General features: G+C 36.5%; 3 protein-coding genes across 3 annotated transcripts; 1 reads left to right on the forward strand and 2 right to left on the reverse strand.

The window, feature by feature from the left end:
* cript (cysteine-rich PDZ-binding protein) lies at positions 1-2820 on the reverse strand. The gene is made up of 5 exons (XM_055043289.1): positions 2698-2820; positions 2455-2520; positions 1982-2036; positions 1781-1884; positions 1-345 (listed from the first exon to the last, which is right to left on the reverse strand). The coding sequence occupies exons 1-5, from the start codon at positions 2711-2713 to the stop codon at positions 281-283; spliced, it is 306 nt and encodes a 101-aa protein (XP_054899264.1). The 5' UTR covers positions 2714-2820; the 3' UTR covers positions 1-280.
* A 351-nt stretch (positions 2821-3171) lies between these two features.
* On the forward strand, positions 3172-5223 carry pigf (phosphatidylinositol glycan anchor biosynthesis, class F). Its single transcript, XM_055042957.1, has 5 exons — positions 3172-3560; positions 3844-3935; positions 4086-4202; positions 4294-4402; positions 4935-5223. The coding sequence occupies exons 1-5, from the start codon at positions 3333-3335 to the stop codon at positions 5046-5048; spliced, it is 660 nt and encodes a 219-aa protein (XP_054898932.1). The 5' UTR covers positions 3172-3332; the 3' UTR covers positions 5049-5223.
* A 7701-nt stretch (positions 5224-12924) lies between these two features.
* LOC129368349 (cytochrome c oxidase subunit 7A-related protein, mitochondrial) lies at positions 12925-19987 on the reverse strand. The gene is made up of 3 exons (XM_055043279.1): positions 19848-19987; positions 15369-15503; positions 12925-13778 (listed from the first exon to the last, which is right to left on the reverse strand). The coding sequence occupies exons 1-3, from the start codon at positions 19917-19919 to the stop codon at positions 13638-13640; spliced, it is 348 nt and encodes a 115-aa protein (XP_054899254.1). The 5' UTR covers positions 19920-19987; the 3' UTR covers positions 12925-13637.
* Positions 19988-21744: the final 1757 nt, after the last annotated feature.

Genomic DNA, 21744 nt, shown 5'->3' on the forward strand with positions numbered 1-21744 from the left:
TCAAACTGGCAGCTTTATTTCAGTCAAATTCAACACAGCAAATATTACATGCATAAATTTCAAAGAAGCAGATACACTTAGTTCTGGGACTAATGATAAAAACACCTCTGGAAGCGGTCACTTTACGGACAGACGATCTATTTGGAGGCGACGCTGTTTGCTTGAGAATGGAACAGATCCAGTGGTGTGATACAATAATCTAAAATAACAAAGACGCCTCTGGACATCCCTTTCACAGTCTATATTTTACACTCGTGACGATGCTCTCACACAGACTACATCACACAGATGTCTGCCTGTAGTTCTTGGTGTCCAGAACCTTCTTTCCACACATCGCACAGATTCCTGAAGAGACAAATGGACGAAAACAGGAAAAAAGAATCAGGAGGTACACTTACATTCATAGCTTTGGAATATTTAAACATATCATCACATCACAGCCACAAATTACAACATGTTTATTAGGATTTTATATGATAGATCAAAAGAAATGTTGATCTATCTGGAAGGGAAAATATTGTTTCAAGAGTAAAGCACATCTGCAAACTTACCTACTATTCACATTTAATCTGACAACTGTCACAAAAATTTGACTTTCAGTTGTAATTGGAGCAAAATGTAACTCTACAAGTATCAACTGAGGGGATCTTATTATATCCCTTTTCTTCCACTTAGCAATGATGCACTACTCTGTGTTGGCCTTGCAAAAACAAACCAAAGACTGGGGTTGACAAAATGGAAAGACGTAGAATATTTTTATAGCTTGCTGTATTTTCTGAACTTTATTGAGTTGTAAAGCCATGAATATTTTTGCAAATGTTTAATTTGACATAACTGAAGCCGTTAGAGTGCTTCTGCTAAACTTTAGGTCATTTTCATTGCTTGGTATCTTTTCTACAAAGCAGGTAGAGTGGAGATACTTGCTGAAGAAAAAGGTTCCAATTTAAGTCGGAGGCAAAAACATTTTAGCTTTTTCTGTAGAGAGAAGAAAAAGATGTGAAAAAATTTCTTGGAAAAACATGTTGCATCACAAATTAGGGACCAAAGTCATTGCCATGTTTTCATGAACCCTCTGAAACATGGCTTGTTAATGATATACTTAAACCTACTCTTTCTTTGTATACATTGTTTGCTACATGGAGAAACCGCAGCTTTATTTTGAGAAACAACTGTTTGCATTTCCTCACTCAGTTCAAATACTGTACGGAGATGGCAGCAGCAAACACACCTCACTCAAACAGACCAATCAGAGGAGCCCTGGATTCAGTCTGAGCACACTTTGTTTACTTACAATTTAGGACTCGACCCTTCAACAACATGGCCTACAGCTGTCGCAATCGTGGTGTTATAGCCACTCCTGAGTCAGACATGTCAGGAACATTACCTGAACAACCTGGTTGTAGTGTAATCTCAAAATGTAAGCCTCACTTTCTATTTTAAAGGAAAGAAATAAGTGAAAAAGAGTTATCTACTTTGAGTAAGATATAAAGTGCCCTCCGCACTATTCTTTGGAAAAATTTTATTAAACAAAGTCTCTAATCAGAGCAAAATAAAGTTGTGTGTAAATCTCTGCCCAAATTGGAACAAAACTTAGATTTACCTTCCTTTAAACCAAACAGAAAACTTACAAAAAGAGAAAATAATCTATCTATGGGCAACTATCTCATTCAAACAATACAAACAGCTAAACTCTAGAGTCACTATCGCTATTATTCTTCAGTCAGCTGAAACATGACCCACATTTGAATTAGGGCTTAATGAATTAAAAATGATACCTTACCTTTCTTGTAAGCGCAGCCCTGGCAGTAGTGAGACCCAGGTTGATGAACCGAGCTCTTGCAGATCCTGCAGACAGCAAAGCCCGTCTTGCTGTAAGGGTCAAACCTGAGAAAAACAATAACGCAGTCATAATTACAAATGCAGTTATGCTTGAAAGTTTAGGAGCTGTTCATTTTAATAGTTCTTTCATGAGAATACCAACCTTGCTTTTTTAGATGTCAGCATTTTGTTTTCATTCAACTTGCGCCCTCCACTTTCTAAGTAAAAATGTAAGCGAGAGAAACCCATTAATCACTAATGCATTGAGTGAGACAATATAAATGACAGCCCACCTGGATAAGTCAGAGTAAACAGAGCAGATTACTATCAAAAACTAACAGTTTAAACACAAAACTTACAACTACACTGCCTCATCTAACTTCCTCTCACCTTCACAATATGAAAAGCAGTCCATCAGCATGATGCTGTCACCACCATGCTTATTAACGAGAATCTACCTACTTTAAGTAATTAATATATACAGCTTTTACCACTGGCATTTGTTTAATGGGTGAGAAATCTATAGGGAATATAGTATGTAAGCTTACTCTATTTTGTTGAAACAAATCCTATAAATTAAGCATAGACTTCGTGGTCCCATATCAAACATGTATTTTGTTGTTTTGAATCCGTCACCTGTTGTATTCCGGGCTCCATCCTTCCAGGTGTCCGGAGTGATAACTCTGCCAAGCTTCTTCTCACCTGAAAAGAACGGAGTTTATATTTACAGCAAGGGAAAATTTGTACTACGAAGAGTAAAACCGACTGTTAACTTCGCGTAGCCTTCCGTCAGTTTTCGGGGAGGCTTCGTTGGCACAAACAACTTCCATTAGCTTCAAACTTACATCACAAAATTAAAGAGAGAAATGTCATACGTACACTTTTCACAAACCATTTTTCTCGATGTGCTTGTTTAGGGTGCAAAGAGAAAAACAACAACGTATAGCTTTAGCTTCCTTTGCTAGCGTAAACTTCCGGTCAAGTGTGAATTTTCAAATAAATTTCATTGGTTTATTATGGTGACGTCAGCCAAAGATCCAACTAGAATGTTGTTGATTGGTTAGATGAGGCACTTTACGTACGAAGAGGCACAAACTTGAGTTGGAGTCGTACGTCAATGCTGTCGCCATATTGTGAGTGGTATTGTAGAGAGGGAAATCCAACATAAAGCTGCGTTTGACAGTTTTGATTAAATATTTACCAGAGATTTGTTAATTGATATGCCCAGTAACCAGGATATTTAGAAATAATCTGTGTTTATATCTGTGTTCTGGTCTGGTGTAACATCATTTCTTGACTTCAAACCTTTGAGGAGCCGTTGTATATACTTTTATTTTGAAAGTCAAGCGGAAATCAACGTCTCTCCATGTTTACGGAAGCGCGGTGGAGATCCATACATTCATGGCTTCACCCCACTGTCCTCATCCGATGTTTTTCTCATTTTTAAAAGTTTTTTGAATTTGATTTAGTTTAATTGTGTCGCCCGTCGTCCGTAGTAAGCTGAAGCCGCCATCATGTGGGACCACGAAATCAGAGCCATGGCGTCCTGTCACGCCATCATCGCCGCCTCAGTGTTCATGGCCACCGTCCTCCCCGCGGTGCTCGTCCCAGGCTTTTCGGTGTACGGAACTCACCTGTTGTGGCTCTACTCGGTGTCAGCCGCGGTCGTTGCGGTCAGTGTCTCCGTCTTCTGGCTGCTCGGCGTCTCACCGCCCACTAAGAAGCACACAGTGGGACACAAGGTAACCCAGAGCATGTGAGGGTCAAACGTTCAATTTAAATGTGTCTGAATGACTTGTTTTTTTTAAAACATTTTTGTTTAATTTACAATGCAAACGTCAATGTGTTAATTTCATACAAAGGGCCACATATTAGTTGAGAAAATCTGAAAACATTTGTATGAATTTGTGATCAACTCTTGAAATATAATAAAGTTCATAAGGCATGCGGACTTTTGCAATGTGTGCCATATGACATAAAGCTGCTTTTTCTCAATGTATAATTTTAATTCCTTTCTTTCCTCAGCTGTCCAGGTTGTTCCGTTCATGTCTTTACTTATTCCTGTCTTGCCTGTTCTTCCATGCGGTGGTCATCCTCTATGGAGCGCCACTGATTGAGTGAGTAACATCTGTTGGAAATGGGGAACACAAACCAATGTGCCATGAAGAAATCGATGCAGTTATTTCCCAATGTTTTTATTGTATTACATTGTTATACCTTGTGTGTTAACTGCCACGCTGTGCATCTGATTGCTTTCATTTTTCCAGATCTGCTTTGGAGACATTTTCACTCGCTGTGCTGCTGACCTCACTGACCACACTGCGGTGTCTCTGTGTTCTCGGGCCCAACGTCCAGGCCTGGATCCGAGTGTTCAGTCGACATGGGTGGGCTCTCAAACCTGTTTTTTCCTCATCCCGGACTCTCTTTTATTAATCCGATAACACTATTTTTCATTCGCTCTGTGTCCCTCTTCAGAGCTATGTCTGTTTGGGACACTTGTTTGCAGATTACAGTGGCCTTCACTCTGATTGGAGCCTGGCTGGGAGCTTTCCCAATACCGCTGGACTGGGACAGACCGTGGCAGGTCAGGACCTTACACAGAAAAAAAATCCAATTTCATACAAACTTTGTAGAATTTACATTCTTCCTGCTAAGTACAAGTTGAGTCTTCTAGGTGCTCACACTTTTCATAACCTACATAAAATACTTCAGATCCATATGATGCAGAAAAATATTTAGAAAAAGAGGGAACAGGGCGAAATCCTCTTCTCTTAAAAAGGGGTTGACTTAACATTGTAAATGTGTAATTTGTGTTAGGCTGACCTAGTCAAAGTAGTTTAATACTTTACACAATCAAAAAGAACTCTGACTTTCTATCCAGCATGATTAGTGGAAAATTTTTCTTCCACTTGTAGTACTTGGTGTTGCTCCATTGCATAAAATCTTAGTGATTTAAATTAATCTCTTTGTATTTAGTGTTTATTCAAGCAGGTAAGTTTATTTAGAACAAATTCTCATTTTTAACAACTGTTCAGAAGACATTAAAACATCATACAACAGAATATCATACAGCAGAAGACAGAAAAATATAATGAAACTGCCTTCCCTTTCTCCAGGTTTGGCCTATTTCCTGCAGTTTGGGCTCTATGATCGGCTACCTGACTGGACTTGTTGTTGCTCCCGCGTGGATCCACTACCATCGCAAGCAGCTCACATATAAATGCAAGTGATTGAGAGACCTGTGGATATCTGCCTGGGTTGATGCAAATGTGTCTGTTTGTTCACTTTCTACCAGTTATTTATTGGCAGGCTGTTAATGATTTTGTAACAACACATTATTTTGTACATATGCAAGGTGAGCCTGAGGATTTTTGGACATGAATAAAGATTTGCTCCACTACTGTGCACTGACTTATTTTTGATTTGACAATTTTGTTGCTCAGAATTGAAGTTCTTATATTTTATCACCTAATCATGTACAAACACTCATGTTGTTTTACGGCATTCATTATTTGGATTATATATTTACTGGTATCTACAGCCATATCTTGATAAATAACAGAATATAATCAGAGTGTCCATAAATTCTTAAAAAGCCATAATCTTACAAATCTAAAATTAAAGGCCTTGAAATGTCTCATTTTAAAAAACAAATTAAGCAGGCGTCAAATATATAAATCACAGGTTAATTTACAATAGAGAATATACTATCTCGTATATTCTGTAATTTCTTTTCTCGTGGGACTTTTCTGTCAGGTAACAGTTTGAGTTGTTTGCTAACTAGCTGATAACTTACCATTACTAGACAGGTAACTAGTTTTATTATGTCTAGTATGGGAAAGTACAAATGTATCGCCTGTTGGCTGAACGAGAAATAAGTCTTAAATTCCTTCCATAATTATCTTAAATAGGTCTTTAAAAGTCCTATTTTTGCATTGGTGAAACCTTAAGAAATAAAAGGTAGAGTAGTAAAGTTCAAAACCTCTTAACTCAGATCCACTACATTCAGAGTGATTTAATTCAAGTGTTTTAACCTGTTAATGTTGACGCTTGATGATGGCTTGTAAATGATTGCATACATAAAAGTGACAGAATATGTGTTCGTTATGTGGTTGAAGTTACTTTTGCATGAATTACTGCTTCAGCGTAGTGTTGCATGGAGTTGTAACAACTTCCACAAGAATAACTAAAAACTAGTTCTCAGAGTGCTGGATGATTATTTCAATTATAACAACTTGAAAGTGGTGATTTTACCTTGACCTTTTTATATTTTCATTTTGGCATGACTTCACTGAAATCAGCAATTTTTTGTTTTGTTTTGCCAGACCTAAAACCCTGTATAAACAGGATAAATGAGTATGTGACTGATATCTTCATAATAGTCTGTAAACAAAAGTGTTTACCACAAAAACTGAGTCCGACTGCAGGTGGTGCTGTTGGATCATCTCTTGGATGCTCACAGCTCTAGTAAATTGGAACATTTTAAGATACCTGGCCTTTAATTTGAAGACATTTATTCAGTGGAGAAACAATTCTCCACTAAATAATTATCTTTTCAATTTCGGGTGGCTCAACATCTGGCTACTCATTCTAAAAGATGCAAATAATATGCAAGTAAACAATCGGAGGTGGATAGACAGAGTACCTAAAGATTTAACTCAAGTAAGAGTAGCAGCACTTCAGCATATTTTTGCTCAAGTAATAATAAAAAGTAGCCAGTCAAGAAATTACTCAAGTTAAAAAAAAATAAAAAATAACAGTTGGCAAAAAGGGTTAGGGTTAAACATCAATCATTTAAAATTGAAAAATTTCATCATCAGACTATCCAAAAAATTAAAGTTATGTGGAAAACAAAAAATGAAAACGATTCATATAAATAAAGTAAGGCAAAAGGTTTCCCCCCCACCCCCCAAATAAATTTCTTTCAAGAGTAAACTTATGAAACTTTAACAAAAACTGCAGGTATGTTGGTGAAAACAAGTTTATTCTTCATTTAGTGAAATTATTCTCCGTGGGTAGAGCATCCATGAATTGTACTCGAGTTGCAATACTTCAGAATAAGATTACTCAAGTGAAAGTAAAGAGTACAGCATAGTAAAAATACTAATAAAAATAATTTTTTTTCATAACGTTGCTCAACTATATGTAACTGAGTAAATCTAACTAGTTACTACATAACTCTGCTGATTATGCAACTGTAGTGATATGTCAATACCTGTACTGTACATTGTCATTTAAGTTGAGACTTGTGCTTAATGTGGTCAGCACTGCATGAGGGCAACTGTTGTATGGGAGAAAGTCTGAAACAAAGCATAAACATCCCTTGAAGCCCAGCAATGCCGCGCCGCCCCTGAAGCTGATGACTGATGAATAGGCTTCCTGTTTAAATATCCATGAATCTCCGTCAAAATCCATCTAAGCGTTTCCCAGACTCACATTCTCATTCCACCTTTGCCCATCCCCGGGGCTGTGCCGCATTGATTCACTTTCATTTTGGGGCGGGGGGCATTAATTTTCCTCCTTTCCGCCTCTTACTCTCCCTCACAGCCGTCAGCCAGGAAGGGGATTAAAATCTCTCTGGCCCAGTCTCGGGTTGTAAAGCAAATGAAGGATACTGCTTGCAGACGGTGAAGAGGGAGCATAAATGATTGTATCTAAAGAAGAGGGGGAAAAAAGAAAGTGCGTTATTGTTGCAATCCATTACCCGGTTTTTATTGAGATTGTTGTTAGTGCAGAGCAAGGTGGGGAAACTCTCTATTTGCCCTCTGCTTGAACTCTTATAAGACTGGAAGACTAACCCACAGGGAAAAAAGGCATTTTTAAGAAGACTATATATGCCTGCAACACCAATCAACACCTTCAGTCTCTTCCTTACATGTTGTGAAATGCACGCTGCTAATTCCATTTTTTCCTGCCTTTCTTCGTGTTTTCCACCTCTGCTCTGGTACGTCATCACCTCTGGAGAGGAAAAGTGTGACTTGTGTTGATGCTGAGCTGGTTTCACTGTGACCTGAGCCAGATCTCACCCTGATCCTCACCACCAGCAGATCTGCTGCATGAATGTATATTTTTAGAGGGCGCAAAGATGAGTCACGGTCTTCACACCAGACGATATTTGTCGGTCTCTTGCATGTAATTGTTGTTCTTTGTTCTCAGAAAACTGCTTTTGTTTGTGCGCTCAGCTCAACTCCTGGTTGTTTAGTCTTCCAGAGTTGCTCAAACACACGCAGAGGGAAAAAGAAAAAGCTGCTGCTTCACAAATTGCTCTCCTCTTTCAATCTCAGAACTTTATTTATTCATTATTTGTTCTCAGGTTGTGCCATTGTGGCGAGGGCTTTGTGATGGGAGGCGATTTGTCACTCCCTTCCCCTTTTTCCTCTAACTTTGGTGCATTTATGTCTTCTGCAGAGGAGAGAGTCAGAACTAACATCTGTCACAGATTCTGTTTATAAACCAGCTGCTACATTTGGTCTATTTTCAAAAATATTCACTCGTCTGCCTTCACACACACAGGGACTCGAGGGTTTTCTGAAGTATGTGTTTAGAATAACATACCCAAATCTATCTTGGTCTGTCTCAGCAATGACAAACTCTATTTGTGTAAGTATGCCAGCAGCTGCTACAGTTTCAAAGAAAAAAAGGATGCAACATAAAATCATTTGGATTTTTCTCATCCATCCAAAGGTACATAAGCCTTTTAGAAACATCCTAAATAATACAACATACTTTTGGAAATCATATATCCACCTGTGGGTACTACCTATGTAAAGATTGATGCAGCTGAAATAAACCAAAGAAAATGAAAATGGAGGTTTTAGTGAATAAATACTTGCTGTTTTGTCTTTAGCACAGTTTAGCACCAGCTACAAAACAAGGGATTTCTTATGCTTTTCTTACAAAATGTGTTTTTTTTGTTTGTTTGTTTTTTTGGAAATACTCACAATTTTTTAATCCAGTGCTAATAAAACAATAATAATTGTTTCAGTACAATTGAAACAATTTTGTTTCAGTTGTATTGAAACAACATACCTTAATATAATTGAAGTATTTTGTTTTTGGAAATCCAGTGTCAAAAAGGGGGAAAAAAGAAATTACAGCAAATTTAGGCACATTTTACAGATTTCTTTTAAGCCAACAAACTACACATTCTAATTTCTTTTGGCACTAGCAGAGCTCCATACAATGTATTTTTAATAATGGCAATATTAGTTGATGACAACACAAATGAACTCATAATCTGTTTTAAAATCTCTAAGCATTTGGTCTGACAAAACTTCATGTTTAATGTTCAGTTTCAGCTTCTTTAGGAGTCACATTCAGCCGCAGCGGGTGGCAAAAATATTAAGGTCCAAATGATCAGCACGGGAACAAACAGCCAGCTGAACAGCTGAGGAAGGTCAAAGCAATGGAAGAGTTTTTCTCGGAATAGCTCAGGGAAATAGTGTAAATCTAAGACACACTAAAAGAGTTGGGTTTATCTTTATCTGGAGATCAGGAACCTGACACAAAATAAAAAAATTACTGCTTCCTGGCTGCTTGATTTAAAACATTTCTTTGCCAACGAGAAAGACCAGCCAATACAGATTCAAGATAAAGGAGCATTTGCGAGCTAAACTAACATACTCCATTATTATGAAAGTGTTGCTCTGACCAACTGTCTGGTTTAGATGCTTCTGAGGTTTGTATTTCTAAGCAGCTTATTAAAGCTGCACTGCAAAAACACAAATTCCTACCAAGTATTTTAGATGCAAATATCTTAGTACGCGAGTTAATACAAAACTAACCTACAAGCAAATATTTAACAAGAAACAGAAGCTTGCTTTAAGTCAATAATTCTTTAATATTGATGAAAAAGTACTGGTTATACTGGCAGATTAATTAACTTATGACAAGGGAAAATGTCTCAGTACAATCTAACAGTGTAGCTAGTACTTTTTACTTGTAAGTAGGTTTTGACTTATTTCAAATTTACTAAGATATTGGCAGTAGAAACTAGACCAAAACTATTTGGGAAGCTTTTGCAGTGAAGTGCTTATGCACTGAAGTTAATGACATAAAAATTAAACACATCACATTCAGGTTAAGCCAACTATTGAAAATGAATTATACTGGCAGATTAATTCACTTATAACTTGAAAAAACCATCTTGTTACAAGTGAAATAACTTGCCACTGTAACAAATAATTTTTTTTTATCTATATTTAGGAATTATTGACTTTAAACAAGCTCCTTTCTTGTGCTATAGAAAAAAAAACTTGGTAAGATTGTATGTTTTTGCACATTTACTTTCCTTGATAACTAAAATATTATGTTTCTATATTTTGTTCTTGGTTCAAATATGACATTTTGTTAACATATTAAACGCTCAGCAGCATTACGTGGCGGCTCATGATAAAACATCTTACTGATGGGACACTGAAATGGGATTTATTTTTAATTTTCTCCTGATAACTTGCACCCATCCTCCCTTTGACAGCCTTCTTCTCACCCCAGCCCTCTACTTTTCCTCACATCCCACCTGCTTCCTGGAATTTTACCCTCCTTTACCTCCTTTACCCCACTTTTCCTGTGTTCACACACCTCACCGAGTGCTCCAGCTAGCAGCCGGAGTGCTGTGTTGTAGACGTGTTGCAAGAGTGTCCCGTGGATCCATTGTTGCTGCAGGATGTTCAAGTTGGCTGCAGTGACGCGGAGGGTTGTTGCAACAGAAGGAGCTCATAACAGATTTTTCCATTACAAAAATTTAAGCATATTTGTTGTATAATAAAAAAAGAAAATTCAAAGCTTCTAATTTTTTTGGCACACATTGTAGCAACTCAAGCCGTTTCAAAGTCTTTAATCGCTGCTTGTTGTAGAAATGTTCAAGTTTAGGTGAACAATTATTTTTATCCAACCATTTTCAGACCTTCAAAGATCTGCCCTACACTGCAAAAACACAAAATCTTACTAAGTATGTTTGTCTAGTTTCTAGTGCAAATATCTTAGTACACCTGCAATAAATTAAAACTTACAAGTAACTTTTTATCAAAATATAGCTTGTTTTAAGTAAATATTCCTTCATATGGATTTTTATAAAGTATTAGTTCCTCTGATTTTTTCACTTGTAACAAGACATTTCCAGTGTAATAAGTGAAAAACTCTGCTAGTGGAACTAGCACTTTCTCATCAACATTAAGAAATTATTGACTTAAAACAAGCTTACACTACTTGCTGAAAACTCACCCATCTGAGCTGTGAAACTCTGTCGCTCCTCCAGAGTCAACATGGGTTGCAATAATTCCAGTGCAAGTTATTGCTAAAACTGTTTTTTTTCTCTTCTGAATAAATACGTTCAGTTAGTGTGAGATTATGTCACTGCAATAAAATACGCATTTATTTTTTTGTCTGTCTGCACATCTTCATCAATGGTCCCAACAGGACCGTTGGATTAAACTGGCATTCTCTGCTGCAATGTCATATATGTGCTAAATTGTCACTTGTTTGCTTCAGACTGGTCTTTCTAAATGAAACAATTGCTTAGAGGAAGAATAGAAATGGTTCTGCCCAGATTGGCTCACAGTGTTAGCTGCGATTGGGATTGTATTACCTCTGAACAAGCCCTGAAAAGCTATTTTCTTTCCTTTGAAGGGCCTAAAAAATAGATGAAAGCGACTCCTGCAGCAGAGAATTATAAAATCCTCCATCATCACGGCGCAGTTGATATAAAAGACACTAAAGACATACAGATATTGCAGCTTACTGCAGCTGGCCGACAATAACAGGGTCTTGAACTTGTTAAGAATCTTTCCATCACACTGCAGAAAGAAATCTCATATACACTTGAGTCAGGAAGATTTATTGAGAAAAAAAAAATCCAGATAAGTGATGTGTCACTCTGCTTTTATCGTTTTCATGGCCACTGGTATGATAAACTCAGAAACATCACTCTGACGTCCTTTTTATCCCCCTCTGCTCAAAGCCTCCTTCCTGTTTCCATGAGGTTCACAAGACAGCAAAGCGAACCTTTAAGACCTCGCTCAACTTCCACATGAATGCCTCGTCAGTTGCATGCTGTAAATGTTTTATCTCATGCCAGAGGCACTCAACTGCAGTGGACCAGTCTCTTGAAATCAAAATCAAAGGCATGTTTTATGGAATCCGTATGCGACTTCTGCTGCGCAACATGATGCATTATTACAGGCGGCAGCTGCCCACAGAAAAAGGTAAACTGCTGTCGTAAAGGGAGCCTGGAGCTCTCAGTGGCGCAGAGTCACCATCATCACCCAGGCTGTTGACACAACGCAGATTGGGTCTGTGGAGTCATGCTATGGAGGGATTAATATTTGACCCGACCATCTGGGCCTGTCACATTTCTCAGACCGGGCTAAATGTGTCCAGCGTGCAGCCAGGAGGCTTGGTGAGCTTCTGCAGACTGCACCCTCTCACACTTCTGTTCCTGGCAGACAGGAAGACGAAGCCATGATGATCTGCTGCTCAACATGTTGGATGTTCAGAGCTCCCGATTCTCCAGAAAGTTTGCAACGCATGTCTGTCTAAAGTTACAGTTATCGGCTTAATTTGAATGAGATGCGTTTTCTCTTAATGTTATAAACTTCTGTATACAAGCTCTTCACTGCAAAACAAAATTTTAGCACATAGTTTTGATGTAGTTTCTAGTGCAAATCTCTATGCGTTTGAAATAAGACAAAATTAACTCACCAGTGAGTTTCTGGGAAGATATAGGAGCTTCTTTTAAGCCAATAATTCCTTATCACTGATTTTTAAAAAGTACTAGTTCCACTGGCAGATTATTTCACTTGTACCAAGACATTTGCCCTTGTTTTAAGTGTAATAATCTGCCAGTGGCACATGAACTTTTTCATCAATATCAAAAGATTATTGATTTAAATGTCTTGTTATAATTTAAATAATTTGCCAGTGGAACTAGTGTTTTTTCATGAATATTAAAGGCAATCTAGTTTTGTCTTATTTGAAGCATAACAAGAAATTTGCACGAGAAACTAAATCAAAAATACTTTTTTTTTGTTTCTGCAGAAAAGGAAGACAGGCATCAAACCCATTCCACCCCCCGCAACTCTGCAAGGACAAGCAGGTAAAAACAATGGCTGGATGACATTCAAATTTATTTGAAATGAACCTGGAGCAGAGGAAAAGCATCACCTAATGTGATAGTGAGGAGAATGTTACATCCCACCAACGCCCCCCACACATGGTGACTGTATTTACCAAGTGTGGGGGCACTTGTTAGCCAAGTGAGCAGCAGCTACGTTCCAGACGGCGGAGTCTCCATCAGGCTCCCTGATAAACTGGTGAAGACATGGCAGACAGACCGTGTAGTGTTTCATCATGGTACAGCGAGGTTGTTTCTCTGGTAACAAAATGAAAGAAACCCGAACTAAACCATTTTCTTTCTAACATTTATTAACTTAGACATCTTTCTCAAAGAACACAAACATAATGGTCATTGTTGGCTTTGTGCCCTGATACTGATGAGGCTAAAAAAAAACATTTATTAAACCTTTTCTTTTTCATATGTGGGAAGTCGTACTTGATGCCAACTTTAAAACTGAATTATTTGAAAAACAAAAAAAGTCATAATGATAATAATATTGATACTCATTTAATTTTGGTTAGTGTGACAGCAATTATGCCAGAAATGGAGGGTCGTAAAGCTCTTCCTGCCCTTCAAAAACCAAGGTACAGAGGGGAAGTTTCTCATTTAAAAGGGCCAAAGAGGGTTTGGTGAAGTGAGACCCAGTGATTGCAGCAGCAGCAGCAACAAGTCAGTGGTGCAACACAAGATCCTGAGTTTGTGTTTGTCACTTCTTTTGGGGCTGAGCTGCGATGTAAAGAGCCACCAGGCAGTAGACGACGCCTCCGACCGTGAGAGCCATGGTGGTGCGGTACAGTAGTCGGTCGGGATATCCGCGCTTTAGATGGACTGGGACACCATCCGGTGTCTGAAAATTGGGACAAAAGAAGGGAAAATAGAGGAGAATTTAGTAGGCAGCACACAGAAAGCTCCTGTTGAGAGTTCAAATCGCAACATTTCTTTTAAACATGACCTATTATGATTCCTTGAACAGGTTAGCATAGGTGTAAGGTTTATACAAAACATGTTCATCGCATTTTTTGTAAAAACTCTTTCTTAGATAATGAGATTTCAGTCTGATCTCCTTTCAGAGTGAGCCGTTTTCGGGACTCTGTCACTTTAAATCCAAATAAGCTGCTGCTGGCCACGCCCCCTCCTCCTCAGGTTGCTAAGTAACGGGGCTGCTAGGTAACAGCACAGTGCCCATCAACTAGTGACTTACAAATCAGGAGGTTTTTGAAACTGCTCACTTTCCAGACACCAAAAACAAAAAACAGTGAGTTATTGCCAAAAACCACCTGGGTGTTTTTCTTTTTAACTGCTCGAGTTGTTTGTAGAAGCAGTCGACACCCAAATTGGAGTTCAAAACGTGCAAAATGTGAATTTTGCACAACAGTCTCCCTTTAAGCTCCAGCAGTCGATGTTTCATTAGCCTGGTGTTTGTTTTCCTCTGAAGTGGTGAGGTGTGGTGGTTGCTCAAGGCCTTTCAGACCATGAAGAGAGTGAAATAAAATATCAGTCATTACCTAAAATCTCCTCTGTGCTTTGAAAACTACTTTGGAACAAAATGCGCCGTTCCTGTTTGACCTCAATGATAGAAGAGCTTTGAACCGGTTCTCATTGTTTAGCAAACAAAAAGGTCTGTAAAATCTCCAAACCTAAATGAATCTATCTTGTGTAAACTCTACTCCCCAGTCCTGCTGTTGGTTTGCCATCTGTTATATTTTGTCATTTTGGACTCCCAGCTCACTGGTCGGCTGGCAGTCCAGCCGACCAATTTATAAATCCTTCAAGTACAATTTGAAGGATTTGTACTTTTTTCTAAAACTAGCAAAACCTTAGTTTTCTTTTAACATGTCAATTATTTGTCACCTTTTACAATGATATCCCCAGTAGGATTGCACAATATAAGAAAGATTGTTCAATATTTTTAATGGTTGTGGAGAGCCTGTGATGAAGAAAATGTAGGTTAATTATAATATTGAAATTTTTAGCAACTGGCAATAACTTTGCCAGTTATTTTGGCAAATATATATTGAACTCTATTGCCAATATAGTTGAAATATTTGGCAACTCCTCCAAAATAATCGTCAATAGTATCAAACTATAAGTCAATAGCATCCAAATAACCATCAACATCGCAATGATAGTTGGCGATGGCGTCAGACTGCTAAGCAATAGCTTCAAAATGATCCGCAACTTCATCACAATAACTGTTAAGTACTACACAATAGCAACACAAATGCATATATCATCAGATATACATGTAATACAGAGTGGGTATTTTTTAATACACACAAACATACTGCATGGATTTTAATTTTATTGGGCGTCGTTATTGGGATAATTGATCATTTTGTAAAGGATTCTGATCTGTATCAGGAACAAAACAAAATCCAGATCTGGACATCACTACTTTTTTTCCATTACATATAAATTTTTAAAAAATATTTACTACCTGGAAAAATTTCTGGAGGTCAGGAACTCTGTTTGCTCCCAAATACTCCACTGTGGACCCCGCTTCTGAGACCACCTTGGTGGGTGTGGTGAAGATCATGGTAGGAGATTCTGCAGGCAAGCTTTGCTTCAACCCCTAAATCAAGACAAAAGATTTTTAAATATAGATGTTTTTGAAATTTACATTTACAATGGCTTTAATCCGTTTCTGTTTTCCAAAAGTCCTTGATTACATTCATGGGAAAATATAACCAAGATTTTTATTTCCAATTCCATTTTTAACATTCTCCACTTATATAAGCTGCTTTTCTTCCTCGCCCACCCAAACCAAGCCTGTGGGTATGAGACCTTGACAGAGACCTTAATAAACACAAAAAGCACTGAATCAAATAAAATGCACTAAAAAAAGGAGATGAATAAAGTACATTTTACAGAAAAAAAGGATGTGAGGCAATCAGCCAACATCTTCCGGCAACAAAGTCAAGGATTTATTATGAGAACGATTTCTAATTTAATTTCTTCCAGCTCAACGCAAGTCAGTTTCATAGAACTAATGTTTAAGTTGAAGGACGAGGCTTTCAATTTAAAATAAGAAGGTTCTTTTACTTTCATGCCATCATCTTGAAAAACCTTTTTAAAATGTCTAATTTATGTGCTGGCGAATGGTAAGTAAATACTTTTTCTCTTTGGAAAAAGTGAGGTTTATCGGCTGCAAAGTTGTGAGCAGATCTTTAAGAACTGTAATTATAGGACAAAAATGCCGATTTATATTACCATAAAGACTTGATAAGAAGTCTCTTTATATCAATATTTTTTTTAATTAAGCTTTAAAAAAAGAGTCAATATTCATTTTGTAGGTTGAGTAATATCCCCGATTCTGTGAGTGTTTTATTGATTCAGAGTCGTGTCTCGACTTGATTTAAATTGGTTAGGCTGTTCAAGTGTAAAATCTACAGCACCCTTAATGGTTGTTGGCAACCCTGGTGCAGAAAAACCTTTAAAATAAATTACACTGCAGCAGTGTACTGTTGAATTTAAAAATCCTATCATTACTTGGCAGAACATCACATTATCATTTAAATTTTATGCATCACACTTATTGGTTGGCAACAGGGCACTTGAAATCTGCCACCTTATACTAGCAGGGAAACAGAAAGTTATCAAATATGAATCCAATGTTTCATCTTTAAAATGTATATGGAATTTTAAAAAGTCAATTACATTCGTGTTTTAAAAGTTGGTAGGGGTGCTATAAATTATGTCAACGATTTTGTTTAAAAAATAAGAAATGTTTGGACATTTTTCCACAAAAATCAAACGATTGTAGAAAATATTCCAGGATAGATAGTTTTAGCTTTTTATTCTTATTTTTAAAGGAATTACTTGGGTGCCTCATTAAATGTTTTATTGCATTTCAACACACTGTTTCATCAGCATTATAAAAAAAAAAGGAGCTAACTGAGACTACTTTTCGTAAAGGATTTCAAATATTTGTGTGAAATATAAAATTTAGCTAATTCAAAAAGAGTTATGAAGAGCATCTTCCCCAGAATAGACTAATATTTCTACTCATTTTATTATGTTTCCTTTATGGTTAGTTATATTTCCTTTTGAAGCAACATTTTGAAACCAAAGCTCGACCCGGTACGTTTTATAGTGACCCTGTATTTTTCTGCAGTGTGCTGAGTAATGCTGGTAAATAAAGCAGCGGTCTCCTGGGTGTCAGTATAATTTTATTTTCACAAAAGTTTCTGGAACGGTCGGTCGGTACCTTGTTAAAGCGTGTGGAGGCAGATACGTAGGCGGTGCAAATCAAAACCGGACAGATAAAAAAGTAAGGAGGGCAAACTTTCACATCAAGATCAACATATTTTTTTCTTTTTCTGTTATTGAAATGTCAAAAAGTCCTAGTTAAAAGTATTTTATTTGCAGAAGTACCATAAAAGAGTCCAAATCATAAATACGATAGAGTAAGGAACAAATAAAGAACTACGTGTTATAAAATATTTTTAAACTGCAAGACAACCACAGTTAAGATGCAACACAATTTATAAATCAGATTTGTTCAAAAACATTTTTAGACATTACTACATTTGTCATATTTTAAAAGGATATTAGATACTGGTCATTGTGCAGTAACTTCTATGGTGACTAAAGATGAACCTTGAGCTGTATTAATAATGCTGTATTCAATTGTAATCAACTATGAAATTTTGAGCTCCAAGTTGGAAAAAGTCAATTATAAACCAACAATTTTTGAAAAAGCCGCTATTGATAAACATGTCTTTTAATAAATAGAATAGAATAAATCCTTTCAAATAAATTTTGTTTTTGGACTAATTTCAGAAAAAAAATAGCATCAATGAGTACCTCTAAAAGGGAAGTTTACAACAGAAATGTTTGATACATTACACATATAATAAAATACAACTTTATAACATAATATTTTAGATTTATTTAAGCAAAATTAAGTTTTAAGGTTGAACTCTGTGGCAGAAAAGCCAAGTGCAGTGCAGCACAAATGTCATTACTGAAAAACTACATAAACTTATTGTTTAGTCTACAATAGGACATTGTTGCTCGGCACAGCTGCCCTGCAGAAGCTTGATCCTTAATAAAAACTGCTGAAAGTTGTCAACTGTAATGTGATTTTAGAGGATGTAGTCAGTGTTGTAGCTCTCTTTATATTAGTTGTGCAAAAACAAAAACAGCTAAAAAATAAAGTGCTGAGATGCCAGTCTATACAAGAGGATAACATTCGACAGCAAACTGTTAAACCTGTGGAACAAATTGGATCTGTGAGTGTGTGCTATGACTGGGTGAACAGCATTATAAACACACACAAACACACCATTTCACATGAATTGTGGCTGTAATAAAATGGAAAATCTACCAGTGTGGCTTTACCCAGGAGCTGTAAAAATATTAAATCAATGTTTATCACATTATCCAGGCCATCTGCTGCTGTTTCATTACAGGTGCAGACTGAGCCCTGTGCTGTGTGAATGACGCCTGCACCAGCTTTAACCAGGTTTCAGCCCAGTGGCTCTCACACTGTGTACACTGTTGTATGAAACACAGTACGTAAAATGTTCTCCCACTAAGTGAGGACAAAATCTAGAAGCTAAAATAGTTGCCAGAGAAAACAAAAAATTACATATGCTCTTTTACTCAGTTTAGAAAAGTCTGAATTATTCTGAAAAATAAAAAGAGTCAAAGAAAGCGCGCACACACACAAACAACCCCCTCCAAATGCTTGAACACAGCTCCTAATTTGAAAACAAGGAGGATAATCAATGTCAATCATTTTGCAATTGTCTTCCTGGGGCAGCAGCGTAATGAAACAGGGCCGTGGTTCCACTCTGAGTAAATCCTCCACATTGATTACCAACGAGAAGGTGCAGAAAAACTTGCTTTCTCAACCTGCAAAAAATATTTTTCACAGGCATCACTGATTTGACAGTGGAAAAGTTAAAATACAGCTTGGAGGAACAGGCCTATAACTTCCCAATGTTTCTTTTTTTCCATATTAAACATGGCTTTTATGCAAGAGGTACCATATCAGAGTTTTGATCTTAAGGCTTTTTGAGTTATCAGTGTCTGAGCTGGGTGTTTTCACTTCAAGTAGGTACTAGCTTTTCGAGTTCTTGCTACTTTCATTTGTAATCAATTTTGCAAGTTTCTCTGGTCATAAAATGAATGGAGTGAAAAAGTAGCCATTTTTATCTGATAGTTCTGGTGGTGGAGAGATTTCAAGTGACAGGCATTCATCGTGTTGTAATCCATGACATGTTACTGTGAAATGTAATCTCTGGTATCCAGAAATTGAGCTGTTAGCATGTCATGAAAGCCATGAGACTATCATTCAGTAATTGCCTTCAGTCAGAGGCCTCTTCCTAGAACCTGCAAGACTGACTGCTTCCAGAAATCTTTCCAACCAACAGAATCACTATCCATGATGAAGACACTTCTAAGATAAGAGTTGCAACATTTAAGCTTTCTTTGGAAAAAACAATATAACATAATATTGAATTAAATAGAATTAAATTTAAAAAAATATCAAAAGCTAAAATTGGAAGCCTATTCAGCTTTGTATGTATTATTGAACTGTTTTAAATGGCATTAATTTCAAATAAAACACTGAAATACCCTTCAAGGACAAATCTGAAAGACTAAGAAAATAAAGAAAACTCTTCAGAAGAATAATAACAGGTGAATACAGAAAGTTACCCCCTCCGTAAAATAACGCTGAACATAAGCAATATAAATTTTCGTTGAGTTTAAGTGTAGCAAAGTGAACATCACCAATAAATGTCCTTAATATACATATTTGTGAATATAATAATTAAAAAACAGCTCTGGTGGCCAGCTCAAAAGCTAGCTAGCAACAGTAGCATCCGTTATCTAAGAAACCCACGCCAAGGTCAGCAGAGCCATTAAAGACTCGGTTTGTGACCGACATACCGCTTCACACTCTCACCTGAGGGTTGTAGGCCGCCGTGGGAGCAGCACCCGTCAATTTCTGGGTGAAACCGCTGAACTTATAGTACATTTTCCCGCTGAAGGGCAGAACAAGGTGCTGGTGCCGCAGCAAACCAACCGGTTAAGGACCTTTCCGACTCCAACCTTCACAGGAAGAAGACGTTGTGAGGTGCCCCCAGCACTGCCTGGTTAAAAACGAAGACGGAAAAGGTGAAAACAAGGTACGTCAATAATGAAGTTGTCGTTTGACAGTATTATTTAAATGTGTAAATCAAATGAAAATATTGCAATAGTAAAATTTACATGTATATCAGATTGAATATGTATATATTACAAAGTGACATTAAAAGCGCCCTAATATTACTCTTCAGTACGGAAAGCACAAAAAGCCAAATGTCGAAAGAAATACGTATATATGAATTTGTACGACTTCAAATCTAAGGTAAGATTTGAGAAAAAAAATTTCATATGTTTATTGTTATACACTATAAAATTTTCCGATAATTTTATAGTGTATTTTTGCACATAAATGAATGTGCCCTCATATTTTTACTTTTAGGATAGTTTGACTAATATGACAAATGCTAATGCATTTTTATTGCCCCTTTAGGATGTATTTAGGAATGATTTTTCAAAGTAGAAAAATGCATATAATCTCTTCAGCCACAAACATTCAAGTTACATCTTCCATATTAGCATCTTGGTGAAAATGTATGAATTACTATTTATATTTTACATGCTGTTTCTGAATTATTCAGATGGAATTGCAGGACATACAGCATTATATATTGTTGTTATATTCACTAGTACTTAGTTATATTAGCAGTGATTTAAACAGACACATTCAACCTCCAAAAAGAATTTCTTCTTTTTTAAATGTTTCAAATTTGCCACAAACTACAATATTGGGATTTTATGTTAGACCAACATAAAGTCATACATACTTGTGTTGTACAAATACTTTTTATGGTCCATTTTTAGTAGGTCTACATAAGTAGAAAATGTATCATTTTTGCAATATTACACATAATATACATATTGCAAAGAAATGTGTGGACTGCTATAATACTGGCTATTTGTTTTAAGAGCGCTTATAAAATATTTGGAAATTTTTTCTGCAGGGTTTGAAAAGATAAACTGGTTGTAACTATGTTGTTTCAATACCAAAAATGTATTGGTGATGATGAAAATTCAGGATTTTAATCAAAACATTGTCCCACTGGGGCTGTTAATCTCTGCTGCTCCTCCAGAGATACCACAAAGTCACCCACAATTCTCAAATTATTAGTATAAATGAAGCATTTTTTTTTTTTTTTTTTTTAGATTTTTTGTTTTTTCAGTTATGGGAGTCTATGAATATTATATTCAGTCTGATTGCTTAGGAACTCTTGATTTGAAATCCTTGGCTTTCTGTCTCACTGGGATACAAATATAAATTCAGACAAAGACCAGATTTTTCCTTGCCACTCTTCCAAATGAGAATTACCAAAAAAGCGTGGCATTCGAATATAAGACGGTTGTGTGTGCCTACCCACATATGCCCACATCAATGCTTTTAATGAAAGTTAACACACTTCAAAAACACACATTGATATGCTTTAATGAAGCATATCAATGCTTCATTAAAAGCATTGATATGCCCACATCAATGCTTTTAATGAAAGTTAACACACTTCAAAAACACAAAATCTTACCAAATACTTTTGATTTAGTTTGCAAATGTCTTAGTACACTTGGGATAAAACAAAAATAACTTACAAGAAAGTTTTCAGAAAGAAATGGAAGCTTGCTTGAATAATAATAATAATAATAATAATAATAATAATAATAATAATAATAATAATAATAATAATAATAATAATAATTGATTAATTTATTATTATTTCATTAATTAT

This window comes from Poeciliopsis prolifica, unplaced genomic scaffold (genome assembly GCF_027474105.1).
Source record: "Poeciliopsis prolifica strain line A6 unplaced genomic scaffold, Auburn_PproV2 SCAFFOLD018, whole genome shotgun sequence".
Taxonomy (NCBI): Eukaryota; Metazoa; Chordata; class Actinopteri; order Cyprinodontiformes; family Poeciliidae; genus Poeciliopsis; species Poeciliopsis prolifica.